At 44.5% G+C, this 16,157-nt stretch overlaps 1 protein-coding gene across 6 annotated transcripts in view; it reads left to right on the forward strand.

Annotated features, from left to right (window-relative positions):
• LOC113240896 (IQ domain-containing protein H) overlaps positions 1-16,157 on the forward strand; it is a 128,340-nt gene that overhangs the window by 86,893 nt on the left and 25,290 nt on the right. For 5 of the 6 annotated variants that reach the window (XM_026478374.4, XM_026478375.4, XM_026478376.4 and 2 more), the window contains one exon: positions 14,193-14,363. The exons of the other annotated variant lie outside the window; for it this stretch is intronic. In XM_026478374.4, the coding sequence (XP_026334159.3) occupies positions 14,193-14,363 (171 nt within the window). The remainder of the gene's footprint in view (positions 1-14,192; positions 14,364-16,157) is intronic. 6 annotated transcript variants of the gene reach the window in all.

Below are 16,157 nucleotides of genomic sequence, written 5' to 3' on the forward strand. Positions count from 1 at the left end.
TGATAATATTAATGGTTTATTGAACTTTTGTCACGTGCCAGACACAGTTATATTTTTTACATGTAGTAGTCCTAACCCTCACACCCTGAGAAGTGGGTATGATTATCATCCCAAATTAACAGATGAGGAAACTGAGGCTAGGGTGACATGTTCAAGGTCACACGGCTACGAAGTGGCAAATCTGGGATGCAAACCGTGACTTAGCGGGCTGACGAGCCTGTGCTCTTTCTCTCACAGCAGATGCTCACAGTGGTACTGCACTGAATTGATGGTGACTTTCTTTGTAAGTCTCTCCCCCTCCTCAACCACCATCACCAAAGAAAATGTATTTTTCCCTTGTATATCCTCAATATGCTTGTTGAATTGAGCTGAACAGCTTAAAGCCAGAAAACACATCTCCTATTTTTTTAAATATATTCCATCCTTGTGCTCTGCACATAAGGTAATCATTAAATGTTAATGACTAAGCGAAATGGAATAAAATCAGTGTTGTGGTAGCCATTTTTAAGCTTTAAGAGTTTAAATGAGCAAGCCCATACACAGCACCACAGCTGGGAGCGCCATATTGCCATTAAGCCAGAAGGTGGATTTGCGGGACGGGAACATTTGAAAACAGACACCGCAAGAATGGTTAAGTCAGTTTTCCAAACCACTTTCTACAAGTAGCTACTGCTTTTCCTCCCATAATAATTTCACAATAATTAGCCTGCTAGGTGAGAAATCCCAGGCAAAAACCTGGGTGTCAGAAGAGTTTAGAATGACCACCAAGTATTGGGCCCACGTTGGACGTAATATGGATAACAGGTAGAGTCATTCCAATCCAGCCAGTCAAAATGTAAGAGAACTGCCATCTAGATTTCTATTTCAGCTTCATCTTTTAGGGTAAATGCCTTTGTTCTTATCATGAGATTCATGAAATGCAATCTCACATTCCAACATATACGGATATCAAAATGTGTATTTGGTGAGCAATAGTGTCTCATGCTACCAATTTCTGCTTCCCTTTGCTTTCTTTGCTCATAGCACAAAATTTCCTACTTTTTGCCAAAACCTTACTATGTAGCTTTTTAACTTAATTAAATATATAGGCAATTACTGACACCATCTGTCTTCATAGAAAAAGAACAAGAAGTGACACAAAAGACTAGGATTCTAAAGGGAATATTTAGCAAACAAAATCTTCTAGCTTCACTATAGTGATACTTATCTTTAGAAGCCCTTATGTTATTTTAAATCATTTATGCTTCCTAGAAATAATGAATTAGAGCTATACTTAAAATGGGGTGGCTTTAGTATGATTTTTTAAAAAGAAAATATCAAGTAATCCATTGCTTTTTCAGTAAAACAAAAACTTAAGCACGCCATTGAACATCTGTTACCAGTACAGTCTAACACAGCACTTAAAATCCTTTAAAATCCCTGAAAACCTTTATAAAGTTACATGAATCTTTTGCATAAATAGAACTGTTTTAACAATATGTATATTCCTTTAAACATATATTTTGCTTTCTTAAACATAAGATTCATTGTGTTGCCTATCGTTCCAAGCCCTTATATAAATAAATAAATGGAATGGCTTCACTTCTTGGTTGGAGGGACCTTCCCCTATCATGCCACATCCCTAGCCCAGGCTAGAGTACCTACTTATTTATGTCTGCCTTTTTAACCTTTTTCCATGTCTCTCCACAAATGTCTTATTATGTAAATTATGTCAAACCAACCCACTGAAACTTGATCAAGCTAAGTTAGGAACCAATACAAAAGACAAGACTAAATAAAATAACAAAATTCAGCCCCCATAGGGAGAGCACAGACAGGAAATACAACGGAATTTCAGAGAAGAGGCACATATGGCTCCAAGAAGAACATGGAAATGACAGTTACCACCAAGGACAACCTACAGCAGTTCTCCCACAGCAATTCCCTGAACCGGAAGAGCAGGTTTTCGAACCCCATGGGGCAGCAACTGAGTGCTCTACATAAATAGAAGGGGTGCAGCACGAGAGGACATCAGTAAAGAGGTTCAGTATAAAGAGGCACTTCTCAGAGAAATACCTATAAAACTTCTACTCATATTAAAGACTTATGGTATACCAGAGAGTACACCACCTCAGATTGGGGGGTCAATGCATATATTTTGTATTTCTCTTATTCACTTGTTGACAAGGGAAATATGAAGAAATGAATTCTACAATTATCTTCTAAAAATAGCTTGAAGATTGTATAACATGCTTATCAAATATAAGTAGAGCCAAAACTAAAAATTTACTCTTATCTGCCACGAACCGTCCAGTGCATTCCCCTGAGGATAAGCTATATATTAAGAAATGGTGCCTTGAATTTTAGAAGAAGAGATGAGGAGAAGGAGGGAGGAAAGGAGGAGGAAGGAGGGAAAGTCTCCCTTTCATTTGCTAGAAACTGAACCTAGGGACAAATGGTGTCAGAGGGGGTCAGTTAAAAGCAGCCTCTGGGGGGAAGCTCAGTGGAACAGAGGCCTAACACAGCAGCAGAGCCCTGACAGGTAAGCCCGGACTGAGGAACACTTATCCAGGTGGGACTACAGGGTGGTTTTCAGTCAGCAGCTACCCCACTGGAATTTTTCCCAAGGCCCAAAACTCCACCCATACATTTCTGGAAAGTGCCACAGGGCTTTCATTGATCACAGGTAGGAACCTTGGCTTTCTGCCTGCGCCGAAGGACAATATTTCTCTGTCTTTATACAGCTCCCTTATTATAGGCTCTCAAAGTGCTTTACAGACAAATAATGGGGACAGTGAGGCAAAAGGTATTAAGTGGCTTGCCCCAAGTCCCACAGTAAATCACAGGCCTTCCTCTGAATTCAGAACCACCTAGTAAGTGCTGGGGCTTCTAGGTGTGACTGCTGGCATCATGGTGTTCTCTCACATGCTACCAAGCATTTGTTTCCCTCCCAGGGGGAGAGAAATGTCCAAGGTCAAGTGCAGGAGAGAGAATCTGGATTTCGGAGTACAGCAAACCTAGGTCGTAATCCTAGCCCCGCTACTTAGCTGTGGAACGTGGCACGTTTCTGGGTTCTTTGAGCCTTCTTCACTTCCACTTCTATAAAATGGGGAGGTTAGTACCTACCTCACAACGTGGTTGCAAGGGTGACATAAGAAGATACCAAAGTGCATTGTGCATGGTGGACCCGTAACATACATTAATTTCCCTTCCTTTTTACCTCCCCCAGCCTGCCTCCTAAAGTCTGTCCTTCACGTGGTCAAACAGGCAGCTTTCTAAACACTGCAGCTATCAAAGAAAGATGGCATTTGGCTTGATGGCGTCCTGAACCTTTCAAACGTGTATCTATGGACAGCCAAGGCAAAGTCGCGGAATTCAGACCCGGCTCACAGCAGAGCCAAATCCAAAAGATTCCATGAGGACAAACATGTTACCTGGCACTCAGCCCTCTCCTGTCACCAAATTAGTCAGGATGTACTGGATTACTAGATTAGCTTGAGGAAGTGTCCCTGGGGAGCCCCAAGCCGCAGAAGGCAAACTGAGGTGCTGGGAGGGCCCTGGAATGAGCAACAGAAGGGAAGAAGGGAAGTGGACATGTCTCGGACAGAGCTTTCCTGTGTCATGTGCCCACTTGCTTGACCCGCCCTGCCTCTCTTCTGGATCTGACCATAACCAGCCCCACTTAGTCCAGGAGCTCGTATAAAATGAAGGCGGGCGGTGGGGAGGGGACAGAAGTGCGCCGCATTTTGGAAAAGTGACATTGTGTCCTTAGAGCTAATTGAGTCTCTTTGACTAAAGCTAATACATTATCCCTTCCAGCCCATGGCTATTTATTGGGCCAAGGTATTAGCCCTTGCTGGGCGCTATTTTGCTTTAGTGTATGAAGCAGATATTTTTCACCCACAACTGGAGAAGCCTTTTAAAGGTAGAGACTTGAAGAATACCTCGGATAAGTTCACAGGGCGGTTTGGAAGGTGGTTTATCACGGACTTCCTCATTCCATCGTTACTTACACACTCAACTAGATTCCAGCAAGTAGCCATACACGTTGTGTAGGCATCCTTCCAAGAATGGGTCTCCTGGAGACCGGATTCTGTGTGTGCATGTGTTTATAACAGCTTTCCTGAGATATCCTTTGCTGTAAAATTCACCCTTTTAAAGTGTGCACTGCAGTGGCTTCTAAGTATATTCGGAGTTATACCATCATCACTATTACCTAATTTTAGACAATTTCCCTCACCGCTAAAAAAAACATCCTTTTGGAACCCATGAAAAATCATTTGCCATGCCCTCTTTTCCCCAGCCACTGGAAACCGTTCTCTGCCTCTATGGACTTCCCTGTTCTGGACATTTCATATAAATGGGTCATCCAGTAGGGAGTCCTTTGCGACTGGCTTCTCTCACTTAACATCATGTTTTCAAGCTTTATCCATGTCATAGCAGATATCAGGGCTTCATTCCTCTTAATGGCTAAATAATATCCCATTGTATGGACAGACCACATTTTGCTTATCTGTTTATCAGCTGATGGACATTTGGGTTGCTTCCACCTTTTGACTGGTGTGAATAATGTTGCGAACATTCGCGTGCACGTTTCTGTGCAAATACGTGCTTTCATTTCTGGTTATACATCTAGGAGTAGAATCGATGGGTCATTCGGCAACCGTAAGTTTAACTTTTTGAGAAACTGCCAAACTGTTTCTTAAAGTGGCTGTGCCATTTTACAATCTCACTAGCAACCTATAGGGCTTCCAACTTCTCCATATCTTCGTCAACACTTGTTACTGTCTTTTTTATTTCAGCCATCCTTACGGGTTTGACGTGGTATCTCTTCTGTCTGTGATTTAAAGGGAAGATTTTTTTCCCCTTGTGTTATTTATTATTGAGTAACCCAACAAAGATTTATTGTGCACACTTATATCGAAAGTGCTGTGGTAGGTATTATGCAGGATGCAAATATAAATAAGATGAGTCCCAGTCTAATTCTCCTCTATAGGAATTCCCCAAATGTAAACAAACTTGCCTTGGACTTGCAGTCAAGAGCTCTGAACTCTGCTCCTGACCAGGTCTCTTTCCCTCTTGCAGCCTCAAGCCTAGGGTGGGAGGGGGCTGGACTAGACCAAGTCCAAGGCCTACCTATTCTGCAACAGACGCTGTTCTTTACAAAATATTCCAATTTACTGCAAATATCGAGGAAACTGGGAAGGACAGGCGAACTCTGCTGCCAACCATTGCCCTGACGGGCCCAGCATGGCGTGTCCATTCTCATCTCACTTTGCACCACAGCCTTCTGTGTCCACACAGGTGGGCACAGGGAGCCTCCCCAGTAGGAGCTACCGAGCAAGAGCTTTCTGCCTTGAAAACGCACACAAAAGCCTTTTGAAGGTTATCTGTAGTAACTTTAAAGGAATACTTCTCAACTAAGCAAATCATTCACCAGCCCTGACATTTATAGTGTGAAAATTAAAGGAGGAGAATAACTATCTACAGTATGAGATTATTATATTGAATTGCCATGGAAGAAGCATACACAATTACTAGTCCTAGAAACCTGTAATAGGTTATAAAAATTGGGTTTTTGTGTTTATTATAGTTTAGTACCTAATGTCAAAATTAGAAAATGGCCTTCTAAAAATTCATAATAAAAAAAAGTAAGGAAATACTTAAAAAGAAAAAAAGAAATGAGTAATTCTGTACCTTAATACAAATAATATTAGTTAGGCCATCAGTCTTGAAAGTAATCGAGGGAGGATCATAAATGTATAGAAGTAGTGGAAGTAACTTGGAAAAGGAAGCAGAAAAGGCAAGAGTATATTAAAATTCTTGTGTTTTTTTAAGAACAGTGAAAAACATCAATAGAGCTGCTGATGGTGCAGGTTTAAATGTTTTCCATTTTGGATCCCCAAATTAATTTTGAACATAGTTTCTGCACACCCTGGAAGAACTTGCAAAGTCACAGAGAAGCTTCCGGCACTGCAAAGCAACTGGGCTATTAACGTTGGGGACTAGGTGTCATGGACAGAGCTGGACGGGACTCGGGAAACCCGGGCTTTGGTCCCAGCTCTTCCCCTAACTGAGGGACCTGAGTCAGTCCATTCACCCCCCCCCCCCGAGTCTCATCCATAGAATGGGGATGTGGGAATGCTGGGGGTCATTTTAGGTCTGCAGGACAGAACTGTTTCAGACCTCTCTGGGCCCTGAGTATTTTTTGGTTTTAGAGAGCCCATCACCCTATATCACAGTAAATGTATTAAAGTGCGCTCTTATGGAATAGGATTTAGATATAACTGTATGAATTATGTTGCATTTAACCAACATGCCAAATTTCGTCACTGTTTTAAAAACATTTATTGTTACTTTGTAGTTTTCATTTTATATTCGGGAGCCAGTGACACTTTTTTTTTCAGAATCTAAACATTTTGAAGTCCTTGGGAAATCGTGGAGGCCCTAGGCATGACGGACTACTGGGCCCTGAGCGCTAAGTGCCAGGGCCCAGATTTTCTGCTGCCTCTGGCCTCGCAGACTCCAAAGGCCCAATATAACACAGTGTCCAGGGTGGGCGGTACCGAAATTGGATTCTGTAGTTGCTCGGAGAAGCCTCGTCGAGCTGTGGTTTAAATCATGGCCAGAAGGGTAAATAGGACCAATAGGGACAGAGGGGAAGGCCTCCAAGATGCATACTAGGAGTCTCAATTGTTGATCAGGGCCCCAGGGTAGTTGACTGCCCCATATGGGGCAACAGCAGCTCCCCTTAGCCTCTCCAAGAGACTGGGCCATCCCAGCAGCTGCCACTAGGTGGCAACATGCCAAGACGCTGCAGTTCCCTCTGCCTTCCTATTCATTACAAACAACTCTTACCAAATATAATCACATTCATATTTTAGCAACTGAAAATTCTCACAGTGTGTGTACCAATTCTTTAAAATTAAGTGTCCTGTATGTTGTTTACCGCAACAGGGAGCTCAGTGCTGTCTGCTGATGGTCAACATGGGAAGAGATATCACTTAGGAGCTACTTAAGGCAGTACATTCTCTGTATGAGAGCCAGGATTCTAGAATCTGTTTTCAACAGCATCTGAGAAGAGGTGAAAGTGTTCCCCATCTCTGAGGAGCAGGCAAAAACGCTGAAGTCAAGAGCCAAGCAAGCGAGTTCTTATGCCTGCTCCCAGCCTCTGCTCCTGGCAGAGACACGAGGAAGAAGTCAGGGTCCAAACCGATTTGTGTCTGCCCGACCCCACAGTAGTAGACTCATAGAGTTTCTCTTGTAGTCACTGGATCCTCACAATACCCCTCAAAGATAGAGACCATTGCAGATAGGTCTGTGATAACATGCAAGGAAGCTGAGGCCCAGAAAGAAGAAAGTTAAGGTCACACAGCAAAGGGCCAGACCAACACACCCAGAGAGGTCCTGTAACTCTTGCCATTCTAGCGAAGCCACCTGCCACCCTCAAGGCATTGGCCCCTCCAGTCTCCACTACCCTCAAGGCACAGTCACTTCTTTCCTCCACCAAGCTGCCTCTATCCTTCTCAACCTTATTTCATCTTGGCCTAAACATGGTGAGAAGCATGTCCCCTGGGAAGGCTCCAGGTCCTGTAGGTCATGTAGACTAAGGTCTGTAGACCTTGCCTCTCCTCAAACAAGGCCCAAAAGTGACGGCAGAGAAAAAGATGCCTCCCTACCATGGACTGATTCTGCTTTATCCCTATACCCTGGACAAGCACATCCTCCTGACTGTACAGCTGAGAAGGGAGAAAAGGTACCTGAGATCTCATCCCAACCTATGGAACATCATTCAACAAAAGCATCTCAAACTCAACATGCCCAAACCTGAAATCTTGATTTTACCCTTGAAACTATTCCTCTAGCAGTATACCCCACTCAGTACACAGTAATTCCATCCTTTCATTTTCTCAGGGCAAAAGTCTTGAAGATATCCTTGACTCCTCTTTCTTTCACACCCTGCATCCAACCCATCAACAAAGCCCTTTAGGTTGCAGTTTTGAAGTGTATCTGGAATATGACCACTTCTCCCATCCTCTGCTGTTACCATGCTGGCCCAGCTACCACCGTCTCTCACCCAGTTTATTGCAGTGGTCTCCTGAATGGCCTCTCTGTTTCCATCCTTGATCCCTTGTGGTCTCTTTTCCCCACTACAACCAGAGTAACCCTTTAAAATTATAAGTTAAATCGTGTCACACCAATAGATTTTGGCCTCTTAAGTGGAAAGGCCTTGGCTCTGTATTTAGCCAAAACAGTAAGGTCAAAGGGAACCTTGGCTTACCCATGCCTGTGCTGACCAGCAAATAGAGGGGCTGGGCAGGTGGCCTGGCCTCTCTAGCTTAGCCATAGCTCTGGGGACCCATGGGTCTGACAGAGGGCTTGGTCTCACTCTAAAAGAACCCAAAGGCGGATTTCCTGTCATGTTGGGACTACATGGGAGGTGGTGCGCCTGTGGCTTAGCCAAGACAGGCTGCTGAGGAGGGTAAGCTTGTACCGCACTCTGCTCTAAAGGCTGAAACCATCCCTGTGGTAGGTGAATTCTCAGTGCTTCAACTCCCACTTGTCTTCGCTGGAGAATATGCCCTTTAAAAAATTCTCTACGGGGTGAGAAATCTTCACAATTCCCTGTCAGCCTTGTAGATGCAGCTGGATGCGTCAGGGAGGGTCTGTCAGGACAACCCCTCCAGTGATTAGTGGAGGAAAGTGTGGCCCAAAGAGGCAACCTGCCAAGGATCAGGGATATGTGCCTCAGATGCTGGTACCAAGGGCGGGGCTTTCAGCAAGCCACGTAGTCTGTCCGGACGTCAGTTTCTTCTCCTTACAATAAAAGAAGATGACGATGTAGAAAAAGAAGAGAAAACCTCGAGATGAATGCGCAAAACATCTGTGAATCCTTCAAGCCCTAATTCTACGATCTTTCCACAAATGTGGTTTGACCTATAAATTGGTCTGTCAGTCCCATACCTACCCAGAAGCCCATAGGAGAGGGTTGGCAGGACCAAACTCTTTGCTACGAAAACTTTATTTCTAAGTGGAGACAGTCACAAAAGGTGGGCCTGAGTACCTGTGCCAGCACCCGCAGGCTCTGCCACCCATCCACCCGGCCTGTCACGGGAAAGAGGCCAACACAGCCGGGCCAGCAGGCAGCCTTCACCTGCCTGGAGCACCCAAGGCAAAAGGGACTCAAGACTGGGCCCCTCCTCCATACCTCCCACTCAGGAGTCTATTACCTTTTCATCCCAGAGCTTGTGGCCCAAACAGGATGCAGAACCTGGGAAGGGGACAACTGTGGGCAAGCTTGCCACTGCCTGCTCCTGTCTTCTGCTTCTCACATGCTTGTTTGAAGGTCGATGAGGTTGTCATAGCTTCTGGATTGCCTTCTGCCCCGTGTTTTGCCCGCTTTGTCCCAGGTCTCCTAATGCAGTCGTGGACAGTGCAGGGCCTGTCTGAGCAGCGGAGAGCTGGGGCCTCTGCAGTATCCCCCACCACACCTCTACTGGCTCTGTCTCTCGCTGAGCTTGCCACGGGCTTTTTTGCAATCAATCCGATAGAACTAGAATGTAAGCCATGTGTAATTTTTCATTTTCTAGTAGCTTTGTTTAAAAATATAACAAAAAAATAGGCAAACATAGTCTTAATGTGTTTTTTTAACCCCACACAACCAAAGTATTATTATTTCAAAATATAATCAGTATAGAATATTACTAAGGAGATATTTCATGTTCTTTTTACCTCCTCAGTCTTCAAAATCTGGTATTTTACATTTAGAGCACATCTCCATTTAAACCAGCCTCATTTTTCTAAAAGATTTTATTTATTCAAGAGAGAGAGAGCGCGCGCGCGTGCATTCAAGAGAGAGTGTGTGAGCAGGGGGAGGGTCAGAGAGAGAGGGAGAAGCAGACTCCCCACTGAGCAGGGAGCCCGATAAGGTGAAGACCACGACCTGAGCCAAAGGCAGACACTTGACTGACTGAGCCACCCAGACGCCCCTGAACCAGCCACATTTTAAGTGCTCAATAACCACAAGTGGCTAGTGGCTACCATAGCAAATAGTACATTCCAGAACATACATGGAAGTCTAGATATAATTGCACTTATTGCTAATATTCTGCTAATATTAACCACTGGCTGTTAACATTTTGTTATAGTCTCATCTAGTCTTCTCTATGTGTAATATTGTTTTTGCAAAGCTGAAGTCATGTTGCCTTTATGACTTTATATCCTTCTCTTGATATTTTTGTGTATCTTCCTACACCATCAAAAGTTACTCACAATTGTTATCTTTTGTGATGATATCATAGACTGCCCCATCACTTGAACGTGTCAGAATCTTTTTAAGCAATACCCAAATGTTGGACAGCTGCAATTTTTCAATCTTACAAGTAATTCTGAGATGAGTATCTTCATGTTATGTATTCTTTTTAAGGCCTTGATGCAAATGTCTCTAGCATTCTAGTCATTTTTAACAAAATGATTTTTACATCAGCAATAAGTCAAACAATCATCAACTAGTGATTTATGACTGGGAGCTGAGACATCTTGTTTTCTCATCCCACACCTTTGATACCCTGCTCTGTAACTGAGGGCAAACCACTTCGCTCCATTTATAAAGTAAACTGATTGTATTAGATGATTTTTAAGGGTCTTTCCAGCACTAACCTTCAGTGATGTTTTTCCCCTCACCGTCATAGCTAATCAATTAACCTGTCAAGCTGGTCATTAGAAGTCCTGCAAGTCACATCAAAGGCACTTCTTAACATTTAAAAATCCATCCACTTCTCTCCGCCCCCCACTCACAGTGCCTTCGTACAGGCCGCCATCATTGCTCATCTAAATTGTGAGGGAGTATCGAGTGCAGACAGAGATTAGGTTCTAAAGTTAACAGCAAAATCCAAAATCAAGGATAGGATTAAATGAGGTTAAGTGGGAAAGCATGAGGCTGGCACAGAGGAGATGCTCAGTGCGTATCTCCTACATTGGAATCTGAAACCAGTTTCTAGAGACCCACCTAGGTCCTGTTCCTTAAAGGTTGGAGTGGCGTTGTGCTCAGAGATGCTGATGTGCCCTGCTGTGAGCCCAGCCCTGCCCCAGACACGGGCTGCTGAGGGGAGACAAAGACTCCGCAGCTTCCCCTAAAGGGCTGACAGTCTAGAGGGGGAGACAGGAACCCCTATAGCAAAACAAGCATGCCTCAGGCGGTGTCTTCAATGGAAAAACCAGATGGAGAACAGAACAATTATCTGAGCAATTCAGGCAAGCCTGCTGTTGAGGAAAAGGCTTAACAAAATTTGTTCTACTATTTCTTTTGTGAACCAAGGGCTTAGGGTAGTCTAGGGAAGCAGAAGTACTGGGGCTCTAGAAAGAACAGAGTTCTGGCCCATGCTCTAGGATCTTAAGCAAACCATGAAGTCACTTTTTGATCTCAGTATCTCCACTGGTCAAATGGAGACAGGGAAATACCAACCTTGCCCAAATCTAACCACCCACTGGACTGAGCTGTTGTGAGGTGGAGCACAACGATTATGAATGGGGAAAACAGTTATTAAATGGGGCAATCTAATAGCCACACAGGCAACCGAAAATGTGTCTCCTAAGATCCTACTCTTCAAGGAAATGCTTAATAATCAAAAATGACGTCTGTATTGAACTTTATCATCTGTAACGCAATATTAGGTGCATGTATTTTGTTTTCCGAAGCCTTGTGTGGTATTATCGTTTGCTCCTTTCGCACTCCAGGATACTGAGATTGAGGGAATTTAGATAACTTGGTCAAATTTACACTATTTGTGAGGGTCAGAGTTAGGCTGACTCCTTGGTTCTCACTCTTCCCCTACACTGTGCTGCCTTCCCATTAAAACCCTGATCACCACAAGTGCCCTTGTCATGATGAGCACCAGGTGATGAACGGAAGCACTGAATCACTATATTGTACACCTGAAACTAATATGACACTACGTGAACTATACTGGAGTTAAGTTTTATAAAAATCCTTATCACCAAAACATTAATGTTATTAACATAAATATTAATAACGTTTGTTACATACATTTTCTTTTCATCAAGGACATGAAAACATCAAAAAAGAAGCTCTGAAACAAAAAATGCCTGACATGCAAGAAAAACCAGTTCCCTTTCTCCTATTAAGAAAAAGTAGCTGTCCCCATCTGATCTGCATTTCATGCCGTAGAGCAGGAAATATTTAAGTTGACAAATAGGATATTTACAACTGCAACAGATACTTGGCAGTTAGTTTTTAACAATTGTTGCAAATGTGATTTATTCGCTATTATAAAAGGGCATTACTGCGCGAATATGACTCCTGAAATTAGCTTCAGTTTAGCAAGGGGCCTTGACAGCTTGACCTCTTAATATCCTTATAATGATGCCATTTACATTCAATGCTTACTCAAGTCACTCACTGCTAGATTTGTTTGAGAGGAGTCCACTCTAGGGCAGATGTACTATGTATTTTAACATATAGAGTTGGTATGTGGGGCACATGGAGGCCTTCTAAGAGGAAAATATGTTTAATCAAGTCTTCATGAAAATGTGGTTGTTTCCAACTTCCTACAGTGAAAATGCGTTACTGCTAATTACAGCATACTCCAGAAATACAATACTTCATGTTTTCTCCACAAGACACTTTCATGGCACGGATTATAGTAAACAAGGGCATGTTTTCACCCGCTGCAGCTTTAGCTTTTAATGTGACTGGGAAACTAGTACAGCTGAGGAATGGCTGGGCTCAGACTGGCGCCGTCTCTGCCAGCAGGGAATGGGAAAAGGATGGACTTGGGGCCAGAAAGAACTGGATTCAAATCCCAGGACTGCCACTGCCTGGCTGTGTGGACTTAGGTATCTCTCTGAACCTGTGTTTTTCATCTGTGACATGGGACTGTTATTTTTTAGGTTATTATAAAGACCTGAGACGTTTAGAAGCACTGGCCCTTGGTAGGTACTTGATACACGGGAGCCGGTCGTATTTGTGTTGCTTGTCAAAGCTTAGATGTCACCTTCTCCAGGATGCAGCCTGGACTGTGCTAGACAAACTCAGTTTGTCCTTTCTGCTTCAGCAGTACTTTCTTCCCTCCCTTTATTCTATCACGTATTACACTGTGTTGTAAATGACTGAATACGTAAGTGTCTGTCTTCCCCCTCCTTGACGGCAGGACCTGCGCCCGTCTCCCTTTGACTCCCCAGTAACTATCACAATCACCTTGAACTTGCCTTCACTAGCCTTGAGCATTGAACGGTGGAGGATTCTGGGGGTGCTTCTGTATTCGGTGTGGGGGTGGGTGGTGCCGGGCAATTAAGAACGATGGTCTGCCTCAGGAGAGGGGAGAGGTAGCACATGACCCACTTCTGCCATCTCCGGTTTATAGTAGATGCTCAGTAAATGTCTGTCAAAGGAATTAATGGACTTACTTAGGGAGTGGCTTACAGCAACCTATTCCTCACATATGTCTATTTCTCAAAGCCTTTAATTTTTCTTACATCACAGTATTCTTCTAGTAGCCCTGCTGTTCAGCCAGGCTGGGCATTCTCACAGTTCTCGTTTCCCCATTGAGGATACCGTGGCACCGTGGGGTGGCAAAATGACTTTCCCACACTGGTAACAAATGGGGGTAGCTCTAAGACTTACAGGCCAATCATGAGTTTCCCTGAAGTTTCATAGTGAGATTTCCTGGCACTGCTTCTTCTGAAATCAGAGCAAACTGCCCCTTTCTCCTATTCCCTCCCTCTTTCCCCCTCTGTCTGCTCCTCTTTAGTTCCCCATCCTCCGAAGCTCCTGTCCAGTCTCATTTTTCTCAAGAGAAAACACTGCACAACTGGGGAACTCGTACAGGGTAAGGACTGGCTGGGTCAAGACCAGTGTCATCTTCCTTCTCCTAGAAATGGCAAACCACAGGTGGGAGAGTCAAAGTCCCCATGAGCCTTTTGGAACGGGGCACCTCCAACAGATTACCTTGGCCAGGTGTTCGAATTTTTTTAACTTCCCTCAAGAATGTTCAATCCCCTGATTAGAATCAGATTGGAGGCTCCGTCCTTCAGTTGAAGGAAGTAGAAAGAGAAGCAAAAACATCTACTCCACTTGGTCACATATACACTAGTCTGATTGGGTCTGACATGGTTTTGGCTGGTCAGGGCTGGTTGGGGCTTTCTTTCCAGGTCATTGATCTCACCTTCACTTCTGCGGCTCCTGTTTTAATCAGGTATGGGCAACAGGCCTCAGCCTCTCCTACAGTGACCAGCTGGCCCTGACTCAGCTCACCTTATACCTGACCAACGGCCATCTGGATTGCAGTCTGAGCACCCTGAAAGTGCCCTGCTTTGTTCCCAAGAAAGAGAAGAAAATGAGCTGCCTCAATGCCCTCTCAGTGCCGGTAAGCAACAGATGCTTCCTGATTCCCCATGGTGTTCAGCAACACGCAACCGCTTCCTGAGCTCTGGCTATGTGCCCAGCTCTTTGGGTATAGAGAGAAGAAAGAACCTCAGGCAAGTCACTTAGCCTCTCCAAAACAGGCTTCTGGAGTACGAGTGTATTGGCCAGAGGAAAGGGGAGAGAGCATTCCAGAAAGGGAAGGCGCCATATTGGAGGGATGAAAGAACATGGGTTGTTCCAAGGGTGGGTCTGTGGGGACATTTCCCTTCATCTCTTCTCATCTTGCAGCCCTGGACAAGTTCTTCAACTACCAGCAACTTCTGACAAAACCCATATTTTTCTAGCTCCAATCTTGTTTTTGAGCTCCAGACTCCCAGATCCACCATTCGACAGAACTTCTCTAGAGTCCTCAGGGTCAAGCTGTCTCAAACTGCATTCATCATCTCTCCTCCCCCTGTACTCCTTCGTGGTGGGTCCTGCCAGAGGCTGATGGGACACCTCCACCCCCACATCCAGTCAACACCAGCTCATGTTGATGCTAGCCTCGACGCTGATCCCTCCTCTCCCCCCACAGAGATACTGCCTTAGCTTTGCTCCTCACTAAGATTCCCTGCCTCCTGTCCTCCCCTCAGCCTAACCATACATACAGTCAAGATGGTCAAGGTGAAAAGCAAATCTGAGCATGTTGCTCCCCTACTTATGAGGTTGAAATGATTCCTGTCATCTTCAGGAAAATCCCAACGTCCCAGCTGGGTTAAGGAGGGTCTTCATCATCTGCCTCTTTCTACGGCCCCAACCTCCCATCTCATCACTAGCCCCATTGTTAGGGTGGCTGGAGCTAGCAGTCTTGGGGCTGGTTGAGGTTTACCAACCTTAGAACCCAGGGCAACAAAGTACAAATCTCCATGGAGACAGTGGGCTAGGTTGGTTTTGGGAAGGAAGAACAAGGGTCAAGTGGACCAGATGGCACTTCATGTACACGGAATATGGAAGCAGAAAGAGGCTCTGCTCTGACTGTTGCCAGAGGGTTTCTTCTGCGTCTCCTACAATGGTCTTCATACCCTTTTAGAAATGAACATCCACTTGAGATGCTATTACATCAAAAAGATAAAAGGGGAATTTCAGTGGTTAATAGGACCCACGCTAGTGCCCTAGAGATACTTTTTCAGAGCAGTATCTCCTGCCTTTCTGCTGAGCCTCTTGGAATCCCCTTGATCTCTTTGCTTATAGAAAAGCAGAGTTGGTCCCTCTTCCTTTGCCCGCCCCCCCTGCTTGCATGCTCTCTCTCTCAAATAAATAAATGGATGGCTCAGTTAAGCGTCAGACTCTTGATTTCCGCTTATGTCATGGTTGTGAGATTGAGCCCCACATTGGGCTCTGTGATGGGACTGGAGCCTTACTTAAGATTCTCCCTCTCCCTCTCCCTCTGCCCCTCCCCCTGCTCACATGCTGTCTCTCTCTCTCTCTCTCTCAAATAAAAAAATAAATCATTTTTAAAAAGAGAGAAAGAAGGCGAGTTGGACTGGGGAGGAGAACATGTCCCTTTTAATTAGGTCCCAGGACCTCGCTGAGAATCAACCAGGTCCCACTCCACCTGTGGCCCCCATCCTCACTAAAGGGACCTACAGGACCCTAAGTTCAATGCTGGATAGAGGAACAGCAGTAAAACTTGAACCTTGTGGCCTAACAAACCTAACTCCATGCCATTTCTAAAAGGAAGCTGGAAACTGAGTTAGTATTCAATTCAAGACTTTCCAAGACAATTTGCTACATTTCAGTATATTGCTTCAGAAGG

The sequence above is a fragment of the Ursus arctos genome, unplaced genomic scaffold (genome assembly GCF_023065955.2).
Source record: "Ursus arctos isolate Adak ecotype North America unplaced genomic scaffold, UrsArc2.0 scaffold_28, whole genome shotgun sequence".
Taxonomy (NCBI): domain Eukaryota; kingdom Metazoa; phylum Chordata; class Mammalia; order Carnivora; family Ursidae; genus Ursus; species Ursus arctos.